The sequence below is a fragment of the Leiobunum rupestre genome, chromosome 1 (assembly GCF_980474605.1).
Source record: "Leiobunum rupestre chromosome 1, qqLeiRupe1.1.hap1, whole genome shotgun sequence".
NCBI classification, from domain to species: domain Eukaryota; kingdom Metazoa; phylum Arthropoda; class Arachnida; order Opiliones; family Sclerosomatidae; genus Leiobunum; species Leiobunum rupestre.
This window is the reverse complement of record NC_143384.1, coordinates 86,723,028-86,750,203: the sequence shown is the minus strand read 5'-3', so window position 1 is coordinate 86,750,203 and position 27,176 is coordinate 86,723,028. Positions and strand designations below refer to the sequence as shown.

Here is a 27,176-nt window from a genome sequence, read left to right as displayed (position 1 = left end):
GTAACTGTAGTGTCGCGCGCTAAAACGTCATTTCAAAATTGAAGCTTAAATTCTCAGATTGTTACGTAATATATATTAGGTATAGTTTGACACTTGGTCACAAGACGCCGACCGGGTTGAAAACAAGGGAAAAACCTAATTATAACAAAAACAGTTCTCCGAACTGAAAAAACTGTTCAGAGCTCTTGCAAGCTAAAGCCTTAAAGGTGCAAATATTACTTATAATCTAATTTTATATCCATTTATTTAGTAATGTACTCAACCATACATTCTGTTTTCCAAATGACAAATATTATATTTCGGGGACCATATTTTTAACCGAAAAGGGTCTATAAATCATTATTTTTATTTCTGTACCTCTCCTAACATTTACAATTTTACTCTCTTATTGTTCATGGAGGCGTTTATTTTTTGTGAGCTTATATACGCAGAAACGTCCTACGTAGCTCACAACCACAAACGCCCAAAAACCAATGCCTACGTTATTAATAGAGCCTTGTGCACGCTACTAACTCTACACTATAAATTGGTAGATGGCGTTGTTCAAATATATTTTGAATTCGCACCAAGAAAAGACTTTACCCAATCGTAGGTATTTTAGTATTTTCGATTGAAATTTTAATTATAATCGTGTTGTTGGCATTAGGTTTTTTATTTATCTAAAATAATAGGGAGAAAGTAATGTTATTGCAAATATAATTGATAAAAACATTTTAATAGAATATTTAGTACATTAAAAATTAACGAAACAAGTGTTTTTTCCAACATATTTGATAATTGATTTCTTAAAATACCCTAATAACATTTCAAATCATAATGCTAAATAAGCATTTATTAAACCAAATTTGTTCACTTAAAGCATATAACCAGGATATCTTAGATATCTTATCAGTATCAAGTTTCTCCGAATACTATTTTCAGGAACAATTTAAATCAATTCTAAATTAAGCATTTTTTGAACAAAAATATATCACTTACGTTATCAGATGTCTCACGAAGAACAATTTAAATCACAACGTTCACTAAATTTTATCACTAAAATATCACGTTTCTCCAAATACCGTTTTTAAGAACAATTTAAATCACAATGCTAAATCATCGAAGCATTTTTTAAACAAAAAAATATATAAATATTAGGTGACCACTAAATTAAACTAAAGTTTATCATTTAAATAATAAAAGAATCAGTAGCAATCAGGTTTAACCAAAAAATTTGAGCGAAAATGATAACTTATTTTTAGGAACTAATCCAAACTGGGGTGTGGAATTTTTGTTTCAGTACCACATATACTCATGACCTCATTTATTTAAAATTTTAACTTATTACTTTTAAAATTTTCCTAGACAAAGACTTAGTATATAAAATTTTGCGTTTTTCATTTATGTCTGTTGTATCAACATTCAACAGCATAATTGGTTAAAAGTGGCATTAAGAATTTTTCTAATAATATTTGAGGTAGTGAAGAATTGCAACTACAAGCTAATGGTGTACTAAAGTGAGGCATTAAAACATCCATGTAAGATTTCAGAACTTTCTTCGGTGGGAAAAGATGTAGAGATGCTTGGATGAAGTCCAGCACTAGGCTTAGCAAGCAGATAAAAAATGGATATTTCAGCCCTCCATTGTCTTGCTCCTTTATTAATCTATACAATAGGGGTGTGCAAAATATTTGGTTAGTCCAAATAATTCGATCGAATACCAAATCGAATATTCGATTCGACGAATCGAATAGCACTTGGGAAAGTTCACGAATATTCGTTTTTCTTGATCAAATAGTCGAATATTCGAAAAGATAGGAAAAAAGTATTTCGTATTTTCAAATAGTTTGCAAACTGGTCGAATAACAGGGTTGTTTGATTTAAATCAAGTTGATTTAAATCAGCGATTTAAATCGCGATTTTAATCAAATGATTTTTTTTTAAAAATCGTTGATTTAAATCAGTTCCTATAAACGATTGTTTAAAAGGTATTGAATTTCCATAAATGAGAGATTTACTATTGAATTATTATATTCTAGACCAATATTGTCATTATATTACACTATTACCTATCACTACCACGATCCCTTCCCTACCTCATTTTTGGTTCTTTGAAAATAATGGACTCTTCCAGGCTGAGAAATAAGGAATTGTTTTAAACTGGACTTGTGGCCAGTAGAGCCTAGGTAGTTTAATTAAAAAACTGGCCACTGGCCACTTACCATTTTTAACCTTCAAAATCAGGCTTTCATCATTTATGGTCCAATTATCTACTCTTGAGTCTTGACAATATGTGCTAGGGCTTAGGCTTAGTAGGTTAGTTATTATGGGTATTTCAAAATTTTGGAGTGTTAAATAAAGAACTATAAATCTTGAAGGGAAGAACTTAGAATTAATTAAGTGGTCACCAGGGCCACTAACACCCCAGGCAATTAATTTTTAAACTGGCCCAGCTAATTTTTAAACTGGCGATTCGCCTGTGATAGTGCCTTATTTCTCACACTGTAATTAGTTTTACTTTTCAAGGTTACTCCTGTGATACAAATATACTTATTTCTTCGAATAAATATTTTTTGACATGATAAAACTGTCTACTATTGAATTTTATTTATACAAAAATAAAAATTATATCAATAAGCTTATATATTGCTTTTAAAAAGTGACAAAAACCTTAAAATTAATAAAAAATAAAAAAATCGATTAAAATAAAAAAAAATCGATTAAAATAAAAAAAAATAAAAAAAAATCAACAACCCTGTCGAATAACCGCGGGTCTTTTTCTAATTTGTTGAGTTTCAAGGCCATCAGAGTCGAACGCTGTGAGATTTCCGAACGAGTGCTTATTTCTGTCACCTCTCTTTAGGGCACAGCGGTCAGCGGCAAGGACCATATAAAGAGTAACTTGTACGTCCATTATTCATACCGTGTGTATTAAAACTTCTTAGCGAAAGGCAGAAGCAGTTTATTCTAGCGCCTATTGGCTAGATTATTCGCGTGTTCTTGGTTATGGTATTTTCTAGAATAGCAAAGTAAAACTAAAACGTAAACTAAGTTCAAAACAAAATTAATAACTGGGAGAAAGGTTGAAGTAAGAAACCTTTTGGGTTTTTCAGTTTTTAATTTTTGAGTTCACTAAATTATTGGTTTAAAATTATTATAAATTAAATTAAATATTATTTTTTTAATTGTAATAAAAGATCTGCTCCTTCGTGTTTTACATATATTTAAAAACTCGGGATTTTAACGAAGTGTTTGCGAAGCATGAAAAATATAACAGATCCTTTGATTTTAATTGTAATTCGTAGTTATTAAAAAATAAAAGCCGCTAGCTGACTTGGACCTGGGGTAGTTAAACTTTAAAAATGTATATTTTAAATTTTGTTTGTAAAAGTTTTCTTTGAAAAAGTTCAGTATTATAGTCTAAATGTATTAAATAAAATAAAATATAAATTATACATTTGGTTTAGTATTTTACTATTGCAAGTAAAATGAACAGTGATTTCAATTACTCTTTTATTTTTTTTGACAAATATGCAAACTATTTGGTTATTTCAAAACCAAATACGTAGAATTATTTGGTATTCGAAATACTATTTGGTATTTTATCAGTTAACTGGCTTAAAATTTTACTCTAAAAATATTCGACCAAATTATTTGACGTTATAAATATTCGATTTGGTATGGCCAGAAGTAACAAATAAGTGTGACACTTATTTATCGAAGCCGCGTATGGCCAGAAGTAACAAATAAGTGTGACACTCACTTATCGGAGCCGTGTATGGCCAACGCTATTCGGGTGCGATTTGAGGTAGAACTTTGAAGCTGGATGTAGTTATTAGGATGGTCATTGCGGATATTTTACCAGACTTAATTTTAATTTAACCAAGGCTTAGCTTGTTTTGGCCTAATTTTAACGCTATTCGCGTGCGATTTGAAACTTGATGTAGTTATTAGGATGGGTATTGCGGATATTTTACCAGACTTAATTTTAAATTAACGAAGGCTTAGCATTTTTACGCAGTCTTGACTGGATTTGAGATACGGGGCTCAAACTTTTAATACATTTAAGAAGCTGAAGTCTGACCCCATGTTTAACTCTTTTAACCCGCGCCAATTAAGGGTTAGTGAGCGTATGCGAATTTTCTTCGTAGTTCCTATGGGATTTGAAATACGGAGCTCAAACTTACAATACAGATAAAGAAGCTTACGTCTGACGTTATGCTTAAACATTTTGACACGCGCCAAGGCTTAGAGAATAATTAATTAATTCATCCATGTGGAACTAATATTACGGCCTTTGCCGACTTGTTTTCAATATTTTTTATCGTAGGTAGAAAAATGTTACCACAATGGCGGCCATGGCCAAAGCTACGGAGTGCCAAGTCTCTATTATGTTTTTAGTTTGAATAAGCATTGCCTGAGTTTCTTTCAGGCATCTCTACCTCCCGGGCGTTAAGAGCTTGCCAATGGACATCACACACACGTTTGACTGGTAAAAACCACCCGGAGCCTAGGTACCTTCCCCCGAGGAAACGTTTCTGAGAGAAACACTGAGCATTATTAACGTTTGTAGCGTACAAGAGTCAGACTCAGGGGCGGACAGGCGTCTTTTTCGTGAAGTGGGTACTGAAGGCTTGCGGCCCCAAGTCGAACTAAAGGGTAATTTTGGTCGCGGCCCCGTGAGATAACGCTCACCAGCGCACCTGCCCAATCCGCCCCTGGTCAGACTTTAAAAGAAACACCTACTTTTAACATGACGGACATCGTCGTTTGCATTGATGAATGTAATTTAATTAGTATTTCGCATAAATGTGTCGGTACTATTATGACGGAAAGTATGGTGACTTCCGTACGCATTAGCCTTGGAATCATGGTAGTTTGCAGGGTTTAAATTGCTTTGCTTATTTTAAATGCTATGCTTATACTTTGCTATTGCTATGAGAAAGGTTTAGACTAAAATGCTCAACTGTTCTATGCTGTTAGAAATATAATGCTTAACTATACTATGCTTGTAAAAAGTAAAACGTTCAAAATACTTTGCTATGCTATGCTGTAAAAGAAAAATTGCAGGAAAAGACTAAATTGCGCTTTGCTACAAAAAGGTGCATACGGAATATGCTAAACTGCGCTTTGCTATTCATTTTGAATATGCTAAGCTGTGCTATACTGTTAAAGAAATAAAAAACTGAAGTGCTATTCTGTGCTAGGCTCTTAAAACTAGTAGGTTAGAAATACTAAACTATACTTCACTCGTAGAAAATTGAACGCCCTCTATGCTAATTTCGCTATGCTATTTAGAATTGAGTGCTTTATAATGATGAACTTTGCTATTAATTGCTATTAGAAACGAGGAGCTTCAGCATTTAAATTTTGATTTTGAAAGGCGTTGTCACGCAGACGACCATTAACGGTTGCTAGGGCTGTGCAGAGGGAGGGGGCAAAATCTCCGGAGCGGGGGTTAAATAGTGCCCTCCAACAGGCTTAATAGGGGACTGTTACGGCAGGGGTCCACGGGTGAGTACTATCCTAGCGATCCCTTCCCCATTTTTGATCTTTCAGTCAGAAGAGACCGAGTTTACGTAATGTTGCTGTTCCATGACCTATACTTAGTTACAAATTACAAGAAATTATAATCTTACATCTGGTTACCTAGCATTAGAAAGAAATAGCGGCCAGTGCCGTCTTAAAGCATGGGCATTGGGGGCGCATGTAAAAGATTTTGATTTATAGACAACAGTAACGAGATTTAACATTATTTTCCGTAACAATTAAATTTCCTTTAGTAACTATTTATGATAATTAAAAAGTGCATTGGAAAAATCGTAATTCCCAATATTGAAGTTTATTTAAACATAGATAACCACACTGTAAATATATTGAGCCAAATTGTCCCCTTAAAGATGCATCTTATTTAGCACCCTATGATGCACCGGGCTCGAATAGGGGCCCTATGATGTTTAGGATTCGATGTTGTGCATGGCCCGTAAGGGGAACCCTCAGGTCTCAGTGGTCCGTATGATGTCCAGGGCCGTAAAAAGGCCCAAATATGTTCAGGTCCTAGGTCCGATGATATCCGGGACCCTTAAAAGGGCCCGATGACTTTGTTTGGACCAGTAAATAAGCTATATGTTGACTAGGGATAGTAGAGAGACAATTAAGAAAATATAAGAGTTTCCAAACGGTGCTTTATTTCACCCTCGTTCTTAAATTAGTTTGTTCAAAGCAACCTCTGATCCAGATGGACACCTTCTTTTTTCCGGGAAAAGTGAATTAGTGCACTTTTTTCAATGTTTTCATTTACAGTGTATCTAAAAATTTGCGTTTTGTATGTTCTTACCTAAAATTTCTTCCCTTCCCTTCACTTTTGTCTAAAGTATGTCTCGAATCGCGCCTTAAAAAGGGCCTAAGCTTAGTTTTTGTCCAAAGCCCCCAAAACCCTTAAGACGCCCCTGCCCCCTACCTCATAGCGTTTTCTGATTCGTAGTTTTATCACCATTCTCCTAAGCTTAGAGGGAAATGACGGAACCGACGTCTTCATGACGTAAGAGAGGTAACTATCTTCCCTTCATAGCAGTATACCAATTTCCCCCCACTGACTTTCGGAATTGACTTATATGGGGCGACAGATATTTCAACGCAACTCATTCTCTGTAGCGAAGCGGCATCTATAATTACGTGGTGTAATTTAACAGCAGATAAACGGTCGATACGAAGTACATGTATGCAAGTGCGATGCCCTACCATGGGTTAACGCTTTTACCCCACATTCTTCGAACCTTTAAGCATTTTTGGTTTTATGTTATTAATTCAGAATACAATGGAATGGGACGTCAACAGGCCAGCAAAACTTTAAGTTCACTCGCGTTGTTACTCGGACCTAATATACCCTCATAAACCATTTTATTGTTGGTGGTTCCATCAGTGACTTTTCCTTGAAATAATAATATATATTTTTTCACTTTTCGGCAGTAAATAAAGTAGAAATTGAAAATCATAATAAGAATGGAAAACTATGATATTATAGGAAAATAGGTGAAAATATTTAAAATTATACTAACACATTGAAAATGTAACTAACGAGCCCTTGTTATCAGGTTTGAATATTGTTATTATAGGGGGTGCAATGATTTAGGGTGTAAAACAAATAAGTTGACCTCACCGGACCAAAGGTCGGCACGCTCCTATGGCTACTGGTTACTCTTATGAGCTAGTTATCTCAAAGTTGAATAACAGAAATAACAAAAACAATGTTATATATCACATTTGGAAATTTATTTTCTTCACCAAAATCAAAAACATTTTTTTTAATAAAATGATATCTTTTAAACACTTAATTTGTTTATATTTCATCTGAATCTTCAGACCTCTCTTGAAATAGTACTGCAATAGCTTCGTCTATAAAACCGCTGTTTAATTTTACTAGAAGTATGTCTTCTAGTAAATCCACTTTAAGTCGTCCTCTTAAGTCTGACAACACTAGCTTGAGAGCGGAAAAAGCCCTTTCTACAGTGACTCGCGTAGGGGGTATTGCAAAAACAATTTCAAATAGTGTAAATATTTCCGGGTGACTTTCTTTACGATCTTGCCAGTATTTGATAACATCGCTTTTACTACTTACACTTTCTAGTTTTAAGTTATCGATTTGAAACATAACATCTAATTTTCTCCTTTTGTTCGTTGATCGAAATTTAGACAAGTAAATGTCTAAAATGTCGTCGTCCGTAATTTCATTGCTTCGTGGATCTGAAATACTAGGGGTTGCTGAATGCGGTTCGATTTCGTCTGGGTTCATTTTCCGAATTTGTTTCCATAACTGTTTTAAGTATTCCTTCGCGATTTGTCTTTGAGTAGGCTTTAGAGAAGACTGAAATCTGGTATCCAAAAATAGGCACGCGTAAAAACCATCGTTGCTCAAGAGAGTTGGTTCACGTTTATCAAACGAATCGAGGAGGGACGAACCGATTAGAAACACCCAGTCAAAATCTTGATTAACACTGGTACATTGTAGTCGATCATCCACAATTCTTTTCATTAGCAACTTGCATTTTAACCACGCAGCGTAGAAGTCTCCATAATTTAACCGTTCTTCTTGAAATTTCAAAATTATGTCTTGCAGGGGCTTAAAAACAGAACAGTAACACTCGATGAAGGTCCAAAAGTCATTTGTGTTATCGAAGTCTTCAGCGCTTGATTTTGCGGTAATAGAGTGTAAGCCACTCAAAATTATTTTGGCTTGACACAAATCTGACATCATCAAATATGTTGAACCCCATCTAGTGGCGCAATCTAATGTTGGCAAACGAAGGGAATTGGCTTCAAAGAGTGGTTTATAGCCACTGGAGTTGGAACGCAAAAACTTCACAATATTGCGACTTTGAAATAAGAATGATTTCACTTCTTTTACTTTAGTTACATCACACGCACACAACTGGGCTGTGTGGGCGGCACAGCGACAAGGTTGAAGCAGTCCTAGTTTCAAATTCGTTCCGGGACAACTCTCGACAAATTCTTGAATATTTCGCAAGTAGTCGTCGTTATTTTCCTCCCCCTGAAAGTCGTTAGCGCTCACAAGTCCCATAGATAATAATTTTGACGTCTTTAACATGTTTGCTCCATTATCTGAGGTGATAGATATTACTTGATCCAAGTTAATTTCGTAGATATTTAGAGTCTCAATAATCTGATCAGCTAATTTAACGGAAGTACTGGATCCCTCACCCTTTAGCTCGACCATAGATAGCATGCGCGATAACACTTTACCATTATCCATAAACTGAACGCTAACACCGAAGACACTGCGGGATAATCGAGACGCCGAGTCTATTTTCAAGGATATTAAACGACGCTTTACTTCACGTGAAATACTTTTCCGAATTTTTGCCGCAGTCTCGTTAATGGCCGAAACAATATTTTGAGAATTAATTCGAAATTTAGTACTTGAATCATTATCCGATAAAGAGTCACAAGTATGAAACTTGCAATACCCGCCATGTAAAAAATCGCGAACAACAGAGTTTCGCCATAAAAGATAAAATCAGCTTTCAAGATAGAATTGCCAAAAATAACGAAGCCTAAAAGCAGTGCCTTCGGCAGGTGGCGACATCTCTCGTTGCGTGTTTTGAATACAGAAAAGAATAGGTGTAATTCTGGAAAAATAAAACTTTTAAACATAATAAAACATATAAAATTATAATCATGATCATGTTTTTATCACAAAAATAAAATTTAGGCCAACTTGTTAATTTCACGCCTCGAAAACAAGACGTTGCTTGCGAAAAGTGTTCACAAGTTTCGCTGATAGCCTTCCACTCTGTGTGAGTGGGTTACTTTATGGAGAGAAACGTACGCAACGACTAGAACTTCGCACGCAAGGTAACAATGCGGTACTCGTCCGCCACAGGTATTTAGTTCCATACGCCTCCCCCCCCCCCAAGGGTGTTGTTATAGACTTCTGGTATTACCACTTTGAAATATCGACGTTAAAGTAACGACAGAACACTACCTCCATCTATTGATAAGTGAAAACAAATTCCCGGACGCATATGAATGTTAAATGGTGACCCCTTTTCTTGGTTCAGGTTACATTGATTTCGAGTAGAGATTATAGCTACTGTTCGTCTACTACATTGAGGGGATGCGTGTCTTGATGTCTATACCCTCATCTTTTCTCCTTGTTTTTCAAATTGGCCTACTTTCAGGGAACGTGAAATTTAAATATACGTTCACCTATTAGGTAAAGTTTTAGAAACGTCCCCTATAATACTTCAGTTTTATTTCAAATTGATAGGGAAATTTAAACGCGAGAAGTTATTTTGCTAACTTCATTGCTGAGCATATTTTTTTCGCCCAATTTCCGCAGTTATACGCGGGAAACTAAATTCCAAACGTGGTTGTGGACAGCGTTCGTATTAACGAAGTGGAAATACTTTCTCGTTGCGTTTAATCTTGAAATAATATTATTGTATTATATGTGTATAACATTTTACTAAATATCGATATTACCATTACACATTAGACCCCCTCAATCATATTAGAAACTAACAAAAATTACAATTATTATATTTTTGTATCGGTTGCGCAACTCAAACATTTCTGTGTTGTAAAAGCTTAGAGAAATAGCAAAAGTTCCAAATGACAAGAAAAGTGTAGCGAGCGGGTATTGCGACCCAGTAACATTTAAATATCCTAATTATTGACGTGTATATTTCTCGCATCAGCAGTTGCTATGAAATCAATGACAGCGTATCACCAACCAGAGTGTTTAATGACTTTCCACTGACATATCGTTCATATTTATCGGTTCAGCGGTATTACCAATGATATATATTTTTATATCATTTGTATTACATATAATAAAAAAGTTTTGTTTTTCAAAATTGAATCACATTAAATATCAGATTTCAGTGGCGGAATAACCAATAGGCTGAATAGACTTTGGGACCCGAATCTTAAAAAAAAAAGGTGAACCAAAGACGAAGCTGAACTAGAAAAATTATTTTGGGCGCCTAATACAGCCTAAGCTTATGGGCCCAGGTAGTACTTAATCCACCACGGACAATTTTATATAGAATAGACCCCTCGAATGGCTTCATTGCGTTTACAGGTCATTTATCTAGAGTAATATGATAATGGTATATAAATATAGGAATGTCATATAAAAATGTACATTGTTTTTTAGCAAACAAGGAATGAATATACATTCTATAGCTTAGCATAAAATCAGTTATATCGACGTAAAATGTTATAGCAAAGCATAGAAAACGGATTTTCGTGCGTGAAATGCTAAAGCACAGTATAGCAAACTGGGTTTTCGAACCCAAAATGCTATAGAAAACGTAGTTTTTGAATAAAAAATGCTATAGCACAGCATAGCAAACGAAGTTTTATACGTATAATGCTACTGCATAGCATAGTAAACTAATTTTTGAAAACCAAATGCTATTGCAAACAGATATTTTTATCGTCATTTGCTATAGCATAGTATAGTTGGCTCAGTTTTCAAACGAAAAACGCTATAGCAAAGCATAGCGAATACCATTTAAGAACTGAACTTGCTGTAGCAAAGTATAGCAAACTTAATTTCAAAATAGTGCTTACTATGCTATGAAATGCTATGAAGTCAAAACTAGCATTGCTATGACTACGATTTGCTACGCTTTTAAACCCTGGTAGTTTGAGAAATCAGTAGATAACATTTTTAGTAGTTAGTAATAGCTTTTCAAATACAAATGAATGTAAAATCAGTTATAAACGGTGGATTTATATTCCCAATAACGGGATATAAGAAATCTTTAACGACTATACTAACTTTAACTAAAGATCACATTATTAATTATTATGAAAGCAAGAATAACACTAGAAAGCAGCTAAGGCGCAGCTACAATTTTGTAATTGAAGGCTATGTGGATAGAGACTCGGTTGTTTACAAATACTGACAGGTATGTTTGTCTAATTCTGAGAGTTTAACTTTATTCATTATTAATTTGTTATTCTTGTTAGGGAAAATGATATAGTCTATGTAAAGGGAAAATGCTACCGCAGCAAAAGGAAAAATGACCCTCCATATCTCTGTGCAGCTGCATTAAGAGTTTCGGGCCACAGTAATCCTGTTCTTGATGGGTATTGCGAATGTGCTGCAGGTTTGGCAGGAACCTGCAACCATTTAATTGCTTTTCTGCGACAACTTCAATTCACAAAAGAAGACACCACTCCTATTACTCCATGTGCAATCAACGACCCTATATCTTGCACCAGCAAAAAACAAGAATGGGGTCGCCCAAGAGGGAAATCTATTCGACCGTTAGCTGTAATGGACGTTAACTTCCAATCACCAAACGAAGGTGGAAGTTCTAAAGCAATGGCATGCAGAATTTATGAAGGCAGAGCTGTTGTTCGTGATGAATGTGCTGCGAATGCAGCAGTAAATAAACTAATTTTAGCCCTACAAGAAAGCAAAGATGATGAAAACGATTTTTCGCAAATGATTCCTAAACCAACTGGTTCTAGGTGGTTAAATACAAAAATGGGAAATGCATCCAAAAATTCAATTCTAAGTTACCAACTTCCTATAATCGAGTCTGGAATGGAACTTTTTTTCAATTTTCAAACATTTCCCATTTCTAATCCTGTGATAACTGATAGACTTTTACGGGTAATCATATTTTCAAAGATGCACAGCAAAGAAGACAGTAGAAGGAAAGTGAGGGTGTGGCATCGATCCCGGGGTCAGGTTCGGGATCGGGGTCCGGGATTTAAGGGGTGAAATGGGGGTTAAATCGTCGAAAAGTCAATGTATTTAGGGTATTTCTCGCGACGATGTGTTTTTTCGTATATCAACATATTGTGTCCAGGCCAACTTGTTCATTTATCTACGCTTATCGCGAAAGACACTTGAACGTATATCTTATCAAGCTTTATCGTACGGAATAAGTTGAAATGATGTAAAAAGTGATAACCTGGGCGGCGCGTGCGCAGATTACCCCGGGGGACGCGGTTAATTTGAATTTAAGAGTGTTTTGACGTCATGGAATATTCGTTGTTAAAGTAGAATGGAAATATTTTTAAACTTCATTTTAATATCATTGTAGTACTTAAATATGCTTGACACTTGAACCAATCTCACGAGTATTTCTTAAAACGAATATCTCGATCGCGTTTTATCGTACGAAATAAGTGGAAATTATGTAAGTTGTATGATACTGGATAACCTAGGCAGGAAGATAGCGCGCGCGTGCGCGAATTACCTTGGAGGCGCGGATTGCCCGGGCGCGCGGTTAATTTGAATTTAAAACATGGATTCCCTCTCCGAAATAATTCATGTACCCAAAATTGGACCGCAAGTTTTTTTCTTTTAAGGGAATCTCTATGGGAGTTTAACATTACAATAAAGCTAATAGGTCCAGTTTGGGGTACTTTTGGTCCGAAATGGGGTACATAGGGCCGAAAATGGTGACTTTGGTCGTTTTAAGGGTACTTTTGGTCTATTTTGGTCCATTTTTGGGTACATCAGAAAAGCAGTTGGAAAAACGAAGAGCCTTATTTTTTTTTCCACCCATCTCCAAACTCCAAAAATTTATTGCTATAATTTATTTATCCCTTCCGTAGGTATAAAATAAGATAAAAACCACTTACCTATATTTTAATTACGGTAAATTAAAAATACTTAATTAGTGTACTAAGTTACGTTTAAAAGAACCTTTTGTAACAATTCCAATATGTAAATATAGGTATAAGGATTGAAAAAATACTTAAAGTGGTTTTACTGATAAACTCTAAAGGAATTTAACTTTAAAGGGTATCTTAGATTATTGTTTTTAATTTTATTCAAGTTGAAAACGTATTAAGAGTCCTTCAAAGTACTATAAAAGGATTTTATTTACGAACTTAATTCATATTTTCTTCAAACTTTCAATTCGCTTTTATTAATATTTAAATACGGTAAAATATAATTCTTATACACAAATATAGTCAGAAAGATACTATAAAACACTAAAATTAAAATTAAATTAAATTTGTGTGGATAAGATTTGTAAATATCATTTTGAAACTAATAACTTTCACGCTTTATTTAAGTCAAGCCAATAAAAACAATTACCTATATTTTAAATACGGTAAAATATAAATACATTTCCGATATGTAAATAGGTAGAATAACACTATGAAAAGTTCCTTTTTCTTCTTTTAATACGACAACACACAACTCTGATACGCAAATATATAAAGAAAATATAAAAAAATTTACTCTACGTTCGATACATTTCCGATACACAAATATAGATAAAGAAATACTATAAAATGTAAAAAGGTAGAAAAATACTACACATTAACCATTATGAATTTAAGCTTACAACATCCTTCACGTATAGAGCATAACATATATGTTCAGAGTTAACTTGTTTCCTCGTTATCTTTATCGCATGTGTTTTAAATAGCGTATGGAATAAGTTAAGAATGTACTGAAATGGTGTATGTTTAAACCTCGTAGAATAAAGAGTAAAACATATGTTCAGAGTCGGCTTGATTACTAAAGCGAATAACACAGAGACGTTTCCGGTGTAGTCACGTAGGAAGAAAAATACTACAACACTCTCTATACTCTACATTCAACACGTTAAAATATACCACCGAAATGCCAATATAGGTAGTAAAATACTACAAAATCTCTATACTTTACCTTCAATACGTTAAATTACATTCCAATATGTAAATATAGGAGGAAAAATACTACAAAAGCCTCTTTTCTTGGCGTTCAATATGTTAAAATAGATTTCTGAAATGCAAATATAGGTAGTAAATACTACAAAAGCCTCTTTTCTTGGCGTTCAATATGTTAAAATAGATTTCTGAAATGCAAATATAGGTAGTAATTACTACAAAAGCCTCCTACTCTACGTTCAATACGTTAAATTAATAATATGCCTCCGATCGAATCGTTCATTTTTTCCTATTTAAATATACGCATTTAAATTAGAATTGCTTCTATTGTTCGGCAGTCGATTAATTTTTATCCACAAATTTTCCGATTTATTTAAAAAATGTTGGTAAAAAGAATATCATTTTAACTTATTTAATTGTGTTTTTTACCCAACCAAGCATTTATTTGAATAAAAGTGGTATTTATTTAAATAACCAATAGTTAAATAAAAATTGTTAAATGTTTAAATAATCGAAAGTGAACAAGCCTATTTTTTAAATAAAACAAACAGACTTTAGAGTTGATAAGATTTGTAAATATCATTTGAAACTAATAATTTTCACGCTTTATTTAAGTCAAGCAATTACATTTTTAAAAATGAAAGAAGTTAAACAATATAAAAATTTGTAAATATTGTAAATATTTTTAGGTAATAAAGAAATTAAGAAATGTTTTAATTAAAATATCTTTCATTTTCTACTACATTTTTAAAAATGAAAGAAGTTTAATAATATAATTATTCTAATATAATTTCAAAATCAGGTATTATTTAAAGTACAAATGCATAATTTAGTGAAGCAATTCTTATTTAAATACTTTTATTTAATTAATTTGTGTATCTGAAATGTATTAATTGAAAAATAAGTGGGTTTTACTATTTATCACGGTTTTTTATATATATATATATATATATATATATATATATATATATATATATTGGAATTGTTACAAAAGGTTCTTTTAAACGTAACTTAGTACATTAATTTATTTTGGAAGTTCAAAACGTATTAAGAGCCCTTCAGAGTACTATAAAAGGATTTCATTTACAAACTAAATTAATATTTTCTTCAAACTTTCAATTCGTTATAATTTGAATTTAAATGAAAACATCATGGATTATAGGTGCGTAATCTACTATTAGACCGAACTAATTAAAAAAAATACTTAAAGTAAGTGGTTTTACTGATAAACTCTAAAGGAATTTTGGAATGATAGTCAGACATTGAGACGCGGGTGGCGCCCGTGCCCCAGCGTCCGCGCCAGCCCCGTCGGTGCCCCATTTCACATTTCAGACGTCGACGGAGGCTCGGGGCACCATCAGGGCGAGGGCGCGGACGCTGGGGCACGGGCGCCACCCGCGTCTCAATGTCTGACTATCATCTCGCAGTTCCATACTGGGCTATTTGACCATCAAAATGACCAAATACACGTATATTTGAACATTTCCTTGACTACATGACTGAAAAATTGTTTAAAGCTCCATCTACTTGGTTACAAAATTTGTTAAATACTTGGCTTTAAGGCCATCTAAATTAAAGTTAGAAGAAGCTAGACAAATAGAAATTGTTCTGAAAAATAAAATTAAAGATATAAAAACTAACCAATAGTATTTCGAATACCAAATAATTCGACGTATTTGTTTTTGAAATAACTAAATAGTTTGCATATTTGTCAAAAAAAAACTAAAAAAGTAATTGAAATTACTATTTATATTTATATTTTATTTTATTTAATAAATTTAAACTATAATACTAAACTTTTTAAAAAAAAACTTTTACAAACAAAATTTAAAATACACATTTTTAAAATTTAACTACACCAGCTCCAAGTCAGCTAGCGACTTTTTTTAAGTAACTACTAACTACAATTAAAATCAAAGGATCTGCTATATTTTTCATGCTTTGAAAACAATTCATTAAAATCTCGAGTTTTTAAATATATGTAAAACACGAAGGACCAGATCTTTTATCACAAATTTTCAAAAATTATATTTAATTAAAAAACGAAAAATCAAAAAAATTACTTACTTCAACCTTTCTCCCAGTTATTAGTTTCGTTTTAAACTTGGTTTACGTTTTAGTTTTACTTTGCTATTCTAGAAAATTCCAAAATTCCTTTAGAGTTTATCAGTAAAACCACTTACTTTAAGTATTTTTTTTAATTAGTTCGGTCTAATAGTAGATTACGCACCTATAATCCATGATGTTTTCATTTAAATTCAAATTATAACGAATTGAAAGTTTGGAGAAAATATTAATTTAGTTTGTAAATGAAATCCTTTTATAGTACTCTGAAGGGCTCTTAATACGTTTTGAACTTCCAAAATAAATTAATGTACTAAGTTACGTTTAAAAGAACCTTTTGTAACAATTCCAATATATATATATATATATATATAAAAACAGTGATAAATAGTAAAACCCACTTATTTTTCAATTAATACATTTCAGATACACAAATTAATTAAATAAAAGTATTTAAATAAGAATTGCTTCACTAAATTATGCATTTGTACTTTAAATAATACCTGATTTTGAAATTATATTAGAATAATTATATTGTTAAACTTCTTTCATTTTTAAAAATGTAGTAGAAAATGAAAGATATTTTAATTAAAACATTTCTTAATTTCTTTATTACCTAAAAATATTTACAATATTTTAAATTTTTTATATTGTTTAACTTCTTTCATTTTTAAAAATGTAATTGCTTGACTTAAATAAAGCGTGAAAATTATTAGTTTCAAATGATATTTACAAATCTTATCAACTCTAAAGTCTGTTTGTTTTATTTAAAAAATAGGCTTGTTCACTTTCGATTATTTAAACATTTAACAATTTTTATTTAACTATTGGTTATTTAAATAAATACCACTTTTATTCAAATAAATGCTTGGTTGGGTAAAAAACACAATTAAATTAGTTAAAATGATATTCTTTTTACCAACGTTTTTTAAATAAATCGGAAAATTTGTGGATAAAAATTAATCGACTGCCGAACACCAGAAGCAATTCTAATTTAAATGCGTATATTTAAATAGGAAAAAATGAACGATTCGATCGGAGGCATATCATTAATTTAACGTATTGAACGTAGAGTAAGAGGCTTTTGTAGTAATTACTACCTATATTTGCATTTCAGAAATCTATTTTAACATATTGAACGCCAAGAAAAGAGGCTTTTGTAGTATTTACTACCTAAATTTGCATTTCAGAAATCTATTTTAACATATTGAACGCCAAGAAAAGAGGCTTTTGTAGTATTTACTACCTATATTTACATATTGGAATGTAATTTAACGTATTGAAGGTAGAGTATAGAGATTTTGTAGTATTTACTACCTACATTTGCATTTCAGAAATCTATTTTAACATATTGAACGCCAAGAAAAGAGGCTTTTGTAGTATTTTTCCTCCTATATTTACATATTGGAATGTAATTTAACGTATTGAAGGTAAAGTATAGAGATTTTGCAGTATTTTACTACCTATATTGGCATTTCGGAAGTATATTTTAACGTGTTGAATGTAGAGTATAGAGAGTGTTGTAGTATTTTTCTTCCTACGTGACTACACCGGAAACGTCTCTGTGTTATTCGCTTTAGTAATCAAGCCGACTCTGAACATATGTTTTACTCTTTATTCTACGAGGTTTAAACATACACCATTTCAGTACATTCTTAACTTATTCCATACGCTATTTAAAACACATGCGATAAAGATAACGAGGAAACAAGTTAACTCTGAACATATATGTTATGCTCTATACGTGAAGGATGTTGTAAGCTTAAATTCATAATGGTTAATGTGTAGTATTTTTCTACCTTTTTACATTTTATAGTATTTCTTTATCTATATTTGTGTATCGGAAATGTATTTTAACGTATCGAACGTAGAGTAAATTTTTTTTATATTTTCTTTATATATTTGCGTATCAGAGTTGTGTGTTGTCGTATTAAAAGAAGAAAAAGGAACTTTTCATAGTGTTATTCTACCTATTTACATATCGGAAATGTATTTATATTTTACCGTATTTAAAATATAGGTAATTGTTTTTATTGGCTTAAATAAAGCGTGAAAGTTATTAGTTTCAAAATGATATTTACAAATCTTATCCACACAAATTTAATTTAATTTTAATTTTAGTGTTTTATAGTATCTTTCTGACTATATTTGTGTATAAGAATTATATTTTACCGTATTTAAATAGTAATAAAAGCGAATTGAAAGTTTGAAGAAAATATGAATTAAGTTCGTAAATAAAATCCTTTTATAGTACTTTGAAGGACTCTTAATACGTTTTCAACTTGAATAAAATTAAAAACAATAATCTAAGATGCCCTTTAAAGTTAAATTCCTTTAGAGTTTATCAGTAAAACCACTTTAAGTATTTTTTCAATCCTTATACCTATATTTACATATTGGAATTGTTACAAAAGGTTCTTTTAAACGTAACTTAGTACACTAATTAAGTATTTTTAATTTACCGTAATTAAAATATAGGTAAGTGGTTTTTATCTTATTTTATACCTACGGAAGGGATAAATAAATTATAGCAATAAATTTTTGGAGTTTGGAGATTTGTGGGAAAAAAAATAAGGCTCTTCGTTTTTCCAACTGCTTTTCTGATGTACCCAAAAATGGACCAAAATAGACCAAAAGTACCCTTAAAACGACCAAAGTCACCATTTTCGGCCCTATGTACCCCATTTCGGACCAAAAGTACCCCAAACTGGACCTATTAGCTTTATTGTAATGTTAAACTCCCATAGAGATTCCCCTAAAAGAAAAAAACTTGCGGTCCAATTTTGGGTACATGAATTATTTCGGAGAGGGAATCCAAGTTTTAAATTCAAATTAACCGCGCGCCCGGGCAATCCGCGCCTCCCAGGTAATCCGCGCACGCGCGCGGTATCTTCCTGCCTAGGTTATCAAGTATCATACAACTTACATAATTTTCCACTTATTTCGTACGATAAAACGCGATCGAGATATTCGTTTTAAGAAATACTCGTGAGATTGGTTCAAGTGTCAAGCATATTTAAGTACTACAATGATATTAAAATGAAGTTTTAAAATATTTCCATTCTACTTTAACAACGAATATTCCATGACGTCAAAACACTCTTAAATTCAAATTAACCGCGTCCCCCGGGGTAATCTGCGCACGCGCCGCCCAGGTTATCACTTTTTACATCATTTCAACTTATTCCGTACGATAAAGCTTGATAAGATATACGTTCAAGTGTCTTTCGCGATAAGCGTAGATAAATGAACAAGTTGGCCTGGACACAATATATTGATATACGAAAAAACACATCGTCGCGAGAAATACCCTAAATACATTGAATTTTCGACGATTTAACCCCCATTTCACCCCTTAAATCCCGGACCCCGATCCCGAACCTGACCCCGACCCCGGGATCTATGCCACACCCTCACTTTCCTTCTACTGAAGACTGGCAAAGCACTGGTTGCTATTTACCTTTACCAGAGGCTGAAATGGAAATTCTTTTGGTTCGAAGTCTTTTCACCACATTTTTGAATAAAAACAAATTTTAATTTTGAATAATTTGCAGAAAAATGAGCTTTCTTCAGAGGCAGTGTCAAATCTAGAAAGACAGACAGTTTCGCAAGGAGAGTGTGTGGAATGGAAGCACGCCAGAAGTACTAGATTGAGTTCCTCCAAATTGGGAAATGTTTGCAAAAGAAGAGGCGAAGTATGGACGGAAGCTGGTATTTCCAATATCGTTGTGAGCAGTGATATTGGACATTTAAATAGCATTAAATATGGCAAAACAATGGAACCTATTGCGAGGAAGAAATACATAAGCCAAATGCACAATCTAGGCCACAATGTAATAGTTCACATGTCCGGGTTTGTTGTCAACCCTTCTAAATGTTGGCTTGGGACTTCACCAGATGGCTTAGTGTTTGATCCTAGGGAAGATCCCCCTTATGGGCTCGTCGAACTAAAATGTGCTTACTCGCTAAGAGATAAATTTCCCAGTGAATTTATTGAAGAATCAAAGGGTCATATTGAAAAAAAAAATGGGGTAGTGCAATTGAATGTCAACCATGGCCACTTTCATCAGGTAATGGGTCAAATGGGCTTAACGGGTTTCTCTTGGTGCGACTATGTGGTTTATTTGCCCAAAGGCTTGATAATTTGTAGGACGCGCTTTAATCGATCTATGTGGATGGAAATGGTAGAAAAATTAGATAGGTTTTATTTCACTCACATGCTAAAAAAATGGTAAAAGTTCCTCTGTTATAACTTTAAAAAAAATATTTGTTTTTAAAGAATTTGACCTATCAATAAATTAATTGATTAATGGAGTCTTTTGCATTATTAGTATAATTCAAATTTTAATGTGCCTTGAGCTAAAATCAAAATATAGAAGTTATAAAATCAATTTAAAAATGTAGTTAATCTAATGGCCAATCAAGTTCATCAAAATCGGAAAAGTCAAGTTCATCCAGTTGATTAGAAGATGTAGATTTATGTTTAATAATTGGTTTCTGAAAATTAGTTAATATGGCAGTGACAGTCCAGAGCTGATTAATTACTGGTGCTAGACTAATAGATATCGGTCTGTCATATATATGCCACCCCTTAATACGTTGAATTCTGCGCTCAACATGAATCCTCAACGCTGCAATTTTTTGCGTGTTCTCTAACTCCTCTTTGGAAAATTGATCTTTGTCTTTAAGGAATGGGGGTATATTCAATTTCACATTAATTTCATTGAACATTTCTTCAATTAAAAAACCTTTATCTGCCATTACACTATCTTGACTGTCAAAATCTTTTTCCAAGAAACCACTTATGCTAGTTATCTCTTTATCCGATATTGAACCCGTATAAAGCCCTGACACAAATGTTACATAACCATTTGGGCTGATGCCTATCAAACCCTTGTATGTGTTGGTTGACTTATAATTAGAGTAAGTTTCGGATTGTAACACTAGTGAAGATGACGTTTCACATTTAATTTCCGAAGCATCAATAATCACACGAGTAGTTGGGTATGTGGTTTTGAATTCCTCTGGCATGGATTTATTAACTTTTTCTCTTGTTGACCACAAACTGATTTGCCCTAACTGAAGGTACATGTAGTTAATCCAAGTGTTACACACATTGCTCACGGTACTTTTGGAGATACCAAATCGGTCCGCAAGGTCTTGGACAAATAAACCGAGTCTTAACCTTAACACCAAAAAAAAATTGATCTAGGGGTTTTAAAACTCTAGGTCTTCCTATCATAGTGGGAGTTCTATGTGGAGTTGAGTTGATACCATCACTGCATTTTCCTTTTTTCCAATATATAATGTTTTGCCCATTTTCGCCCGGATCCAAGAATTCATATAACGCAATGACTCTTTTGTAGTTAGGAAGCCCGGTGTAAAAAGTGTAGGGGATTTACTTTTAAACCCAAGTCGCTATTCCTAACCTAAAGGAAACCCGGCGACCAAACCTACATTCACTTCAACTACGTGGTCCTCCCTCTTGCGTAACTTTACTGGTGGGGTTAGCGAGGTTGCATAGGGTGTCTAGGGGTATGCTTATAATTAAATTAAGGTTTGCCATGTGGTAGATTTACAAATATTAGAAGTTAACGTTTAATTAGGGAGAATAAAATAAAACAAGCAATTACAGTCATTAGAATAGGTTAAACAAATAAAAAAACAGTATAATACTTTGACAATAACCAAAGCAAATCGCAACATCATTAAACTAAGATTGTCTGAGCGCCGTAGCCACTCTGAGGAATAATTAAATACTTATATGATTGGTCCGTGTTGGAGGTCCATACTTATTGGCGCCCTTATCCGCACCTCTTGGTTCCATATGGGATACGCGCACATTCACTACGATTTGGCCATTCCGACCATGAACTTATCTAGCCCCGCGAGACCGTTTACGTTTTCCGCACTTCGCGGTCGGGGTTGTTCATCACTCTCTTTTATTTTCTGAACTTCCGGCTTTGGGGGCTCAGTTATCCTCACCTTTCGAGACAAGGTGAGACCCAGCCGGGAACTCTCTTGAAAATCCAACAACTCCCTGGTTTTGTTCCGAACCAGATCACGTGATTCGTGATGTTGGTCACCTTTCACCCAATCGGTGACCTAGTTTCCAAATTCACTGGATGGATTCCTCCAATCACGACCATAGCGTCCTGGCGCTCATTGTGATAACTTTGTTCCCACCGTCAGTGAAACACAAAGTGTCCGCCGTTGCGTTCCTCATAAATCTTTGGTTAGAATATTGTCAAATCTGGCGCCAACAAGACGCCAGCCATACATTACACTATAAATATGACACTTTAAGAAATACTGTACAATAGATAAATTATCCGAACTCGGTAATTGGCAACCCTGAGGAAAAAGAGAGACAGGGTTCGCGAAGGGGTTAAATCAAGAAGTCGGGGACTCGCTAATCATAAAAGCGAGAGAACTGTAAAGAGAGAAAACAACGGAGAGGGGAACTAAGGATACCTTTGTCCACAAGGATTCCCAGGACACCCCCTTCCCGTGACCCGCGCGTCACCTTTGACAGGCGAGAGCGGTCCACTTTGAAGAAGGCAGAGAGCTTCTCACGAACCCCCCCGGCAACGATGACCAGCATCGTGAGCCGAGACGACCCAGAAAAACCCCACCTATCAATAAGAAGAACGCAGGGTTGAATTAGAAATGACGTGGGAAAGTAAAATTTTGAAAACTTTTAAATGGTGTGAAAAATATCTGGGGAACAACTAACAAAATTATATTTAAAGAATTGGTTGCTACAAAAGCAATTGCATCGTCATTGTCTTTGATATTGTCTAAACTTGGTTTTAAGTTCTTCAGATTTGTTTCAGCAAGTTTTATCTTCTTAATCTCTTCACTTAAAAGCTGTTCAGCTTTTTTAAGCTTATAGGTTTGCACCCGTACACTTTCATTAGATTTTTCCAAAGCTTCCTCAAGGATTTTTTTTTCAGCATTTTTTCCATATCGTCACTGTCACCCCTAGTTTTAGTGACATCAAACGATTGTTCTTGGTTAATGGATTCTAATACATTTTTGTTGAAAATGGAAGAAACTGAATGCACACTTTGCTGTTCTTGATCAAAGGTTAATACCTGTTCATCCGCAACCTGACATGTATTAAATAACGGCTCTTGAGTAATAACCACTTCAAGATTATCAATTAAATCTTCTTGTCCTAGGTTGTTTACATTTTGAGATGGATTGGCATCATCTTTGCTTTTTAGTTCACTTCGTTGAATGTTGATTAAAGTATCGGGTGTGTTCCACTTGAACTTTGAAGGCACTGCGCCTTTTTTAAGGTGTTTCTGGCCATTTGCGTGTGCTGTCAAGAAATCTGTGTCCTTAAAATGATTAGAACAGACACAAATATTATTTTTTTTTGGTGTATACAAATAATCTCTCCTGCGTATTCTTTTCAACCACAGGGTTCTTAAAAGGTTATTTTGAAATGGCATAGGAACTCTATGGTATGACACCTGTAAGACATGAAAACTATTAAACTTATTATCAATTTATAATCATTTCATTAATTTACCACTCACATTTTTATTTCCACCTCTCTCTTTACAATTTAAAACCACACAAAATTTTCCCATGCTTTATAATTTTAAATGGTCTACTGGTCAAGGCTTAACGTTTCATTTAAGTTTTAGCCAATTTAAGCGGTGATAAAATTTACTTAGATGTTCCACGGACTCAACTATTATTTCAAATAAATTTACTTACAATATAACTTAAACAATAAAACAAAATTAATTATAAAATAGCTTTTTTGTGATGAAACGTTTTTATGTTACCTACAGTAACTTTAAGCGCTAAAAAAAGCGGAAATATCTTAGCAGGTTTGCCAGACGATCATTTTGAAGGTCGCGTCTAATTCCATCTAGTGAGGAAAGTAATAATTTTGACCAATTCCGACTGTGGCGTCTTTCCCCTGTAAAGTAAGCTTGCCCCGCAACACATAGTAAATCGACCTACTGTTAATCAGAAATAAAATCATCTCTCACGTATACTTACTTTCAAAGAAAAACGTGAGCAGCTCGGAATCGTCTTGAAATGGAAGTCAAGCATAAATAACGCGACTAAGGAACAGCGTTGCCAGATGTTCAAAACATATTAAACGTAACTAAAGCCCAGTTCACACTATACAGTTAATTGGCCACTTAATTGTATCCAACTAATTGTAAGCAAGAAAATTGTATAGTGTGAGCCGAATAATTGTAAGAATTGTCCCCACTTTTTCTGTTTACACTATATGTCACCACTTTTTCTGTTCACACTGTACAATGTTCTTGCTTACAATTAGTTGGATACAATTAAGTTACCCAATTAATTGTATAGTGTGAACTGGGCTTAAGTAGTAAAATTTGTAACACATCAGACTATCAGTAACGCTAGATTTCGCTCTCATCTAGTGTAGGAAGACAGCATATCAGAAACAGCTTAAAAATATTTTTTAATTTAATATGAGGGCCCTGGTGGCCCGCTACCTCCGTTCAATTGATTTATTTTAAGGGGCCCCTGATTTTTTTAAGGGCCATTGGCCCCAGGACTACCACTGTTTCCAAGTCTGCTAGCAACTATAATAATCTGGAGCCATGCAGACATCAGAGCCGCACCCATTAATTATATTTTGTTAATGTAGGGAAATTAAAAAAGAGCACCTTGTGATGACGAAGGCATTAGTTTTTCAGATATGTTGATTTTTATTCCTTGGCCTAAGACCTTGGCCATTGGGATATTGAAGTTAATTAAACTATTTAAAATACATGACAGCGATGATAATCTAGTGATATTTACTAATTTAAGCTATTGGAATGATATACAGGAAAGTAATGTAATGGCAGTGTGACGTCACGGCACGTCACCCATGCTTTTTCCTATAGATAAAAAATCGCGACCAAAATGGCGACCATGGTCAAAACTACGGAGTGCCATTACTCTATTGTCAGAAATTACAAATCATTTATAAAACATATATAAACTTAGCAGACGACTTGACTATTTTGGCGGGTAAAATTTAGTATATTTATTTAAAAACCGAACGATAGAGGGCGTTAAGAACTAAGTAGTTTCCGAATTGAATCACTAAATTTCAAGCCGGGGAACGCGGGGATGGCTTGTAAACGAACGTTTTTCACGAGAGGTATAATAAAATATACGGCTGCAAACCGTCCCTATAGCTCAACGGCAAAATTCGCCCCAACTTGCAATTGGCCTACTTTAAGGATGATGAGTCCGCAGCGATGCGGGGTGGCGAACATAGTTTTTGGGGGGTGGTGCAAAGGAGGCAATAGGGGGCAGTTGGCCCCGAAATTTGCGTTCAACGAATTGGACCACGTTTGGTGTTGAGCCCGATGATAATTTTCACGCTGAGTCGAATGAGACCAACCACAGGTCTGTACGATGAACTGCTTCCGAGTAATTTGTACTGCATTACGTGGTCGTTTTTCTCTGATACGAAAAAACCTTTTCAATTTAGAACTCTGGTCGAGTTGGGTATCGTTCTGTATTATGTGTTAACGCCGGTCGCTAGTACTAATAGTTTCCGAGTTATGACCAAAAGTACACTCAAAAACGTGATTTTCTCGAAATTTTACTAAATATTGGACAAGACCAACCATACTTTCGGATGTTACGTATTGTTTAGTGCCGAATGTCACCGACCGCAAATTCGTAGGATAACTTGTTTACGAATTATAACTAAATCTGTGAGGAACATTAGAATTTGAAAGAAGCAAAATAAACGGTTACATCGGCGCAGTCGGATCTAACGCGTTATTAGCGGAAATTTTGGCTTTTATAACAGAAGCCGTTTCAAATCTATATCTCAGAGGAACCATTTTGAACACTTTAAAACACATGTGTTTAGGTTTTTGCTAATTTTATTAATCGTCTAGGTTTCAAAGGTGTTTATATAGATTTTCGATTCCTTCTCGTGTTTAGTTGTTTAGCCATTTTGTCCGTTTACATCTATAACGCGTTACATTGCAATTCAAGTGTTTAAAAGCTAAACGTTGTTTTTTCTGAGTGGATCCGTTTTGAACACTTTGAAACACAGATGTTTAGGTTTATGTTGATTTTGTTAAACAAATATACTGAATTTTACCCGCCAAAATAGTCAAGTCGTCTGCTAAGTTTATATATGTTTTATTATTTATTTGTAATTTCTGACAATAGAGTAATGGCACTCCGTAGTTTTGACCATGGTCGCCATTTTAGTCGCGATTTTTTATCTATAGGAAAAAGCATGGGTGACGTGCCGTGACGTCACACTGCCATTACTATATACATTACTTTCCTGTATATCATTCCAATGGCTTAAATTAGTAAATATCACTAGATTATCATCGCTGTCATGTATTTTTAATAGTTTAATTATCTTCAATATCCCAATGGCCAAGGTCTTAGGCCAAGGAATAAAAATCAACATATCTGAAAACCTAATGCCTTCGTCATCACAAGGTGCTCTTTTTTAATTTCCCTACATTAACAAAATATAATTAATGGGTGCGGCTCTGATGTCTGCATGGCTCCAGATTATTATTGTTGCTAGCAGACTTGGAAACAGTGGTAGTCCTGGGGCCAATGGCCCTTAAAAAAATCAGGGGCCCCTTAAAATAAATCAATTGAACGGAGGTAGCGGGCCACCAGGGCCCTCATATTAAATTAAAAAATATTTTTTAAGCTGTTTCTGATACGCTGTACTCCTACACTAGATGAGAGCGAAATCTAGCGTTACTGATAGTCTGATGTGTTACAAATTTTACTGCTTAAGCCCAGTTCACACTATACATTTAATTGGGCCACTTAATTGTATCCAACTAATTGTAAGCAAGAACATTGTACAGTGTGAACAGAAAAAGTGGTGACATATAGTGTAAACAGAAAAAGTGGTGAAATATAGTGTAAACAGAAAAAGTGGTGACATATAGTGTAAACAGAAAAAGTGGGGACAATTCTTACAATTATTC

General features: G+C 34.0%; 3 protein-coding genes across 3 annotated transcripts in view; 1 reads left to right on the top strand and 2 right to left on the bottom strand.

Moving 5' to 3' along the window:
• The window catches only part of LOC149968665 (uncharacterized), a 384,171-nt gene that overhangs the window by 4,597 nt on the left and 352,398 nt on the right, over positions 1-27,176 (top strand). The gene's annotated exons all lie outside the window — the stretch shown is intronic.
• The window catches only part of LOC149968674 (uncharacterized), a 140,316-nt gene that overhangs the window by 60,236 nt on the left and 52,904 nt on the right, over positions 1-27,176 (bottom strand). The window lies entirely within an intron of this gene.
• On the bottom strand, positions 20,602-21,288 carry LOC149968677 (uncharacterized). The gene has a single exon (XM_090155992.1). The coding sequence runs from the start codon at positions 21,286-21,288 to the stop codon at positions 20,602-20,604; it is 687 nt and encodes a 228-aa protein (XP_090012118.1).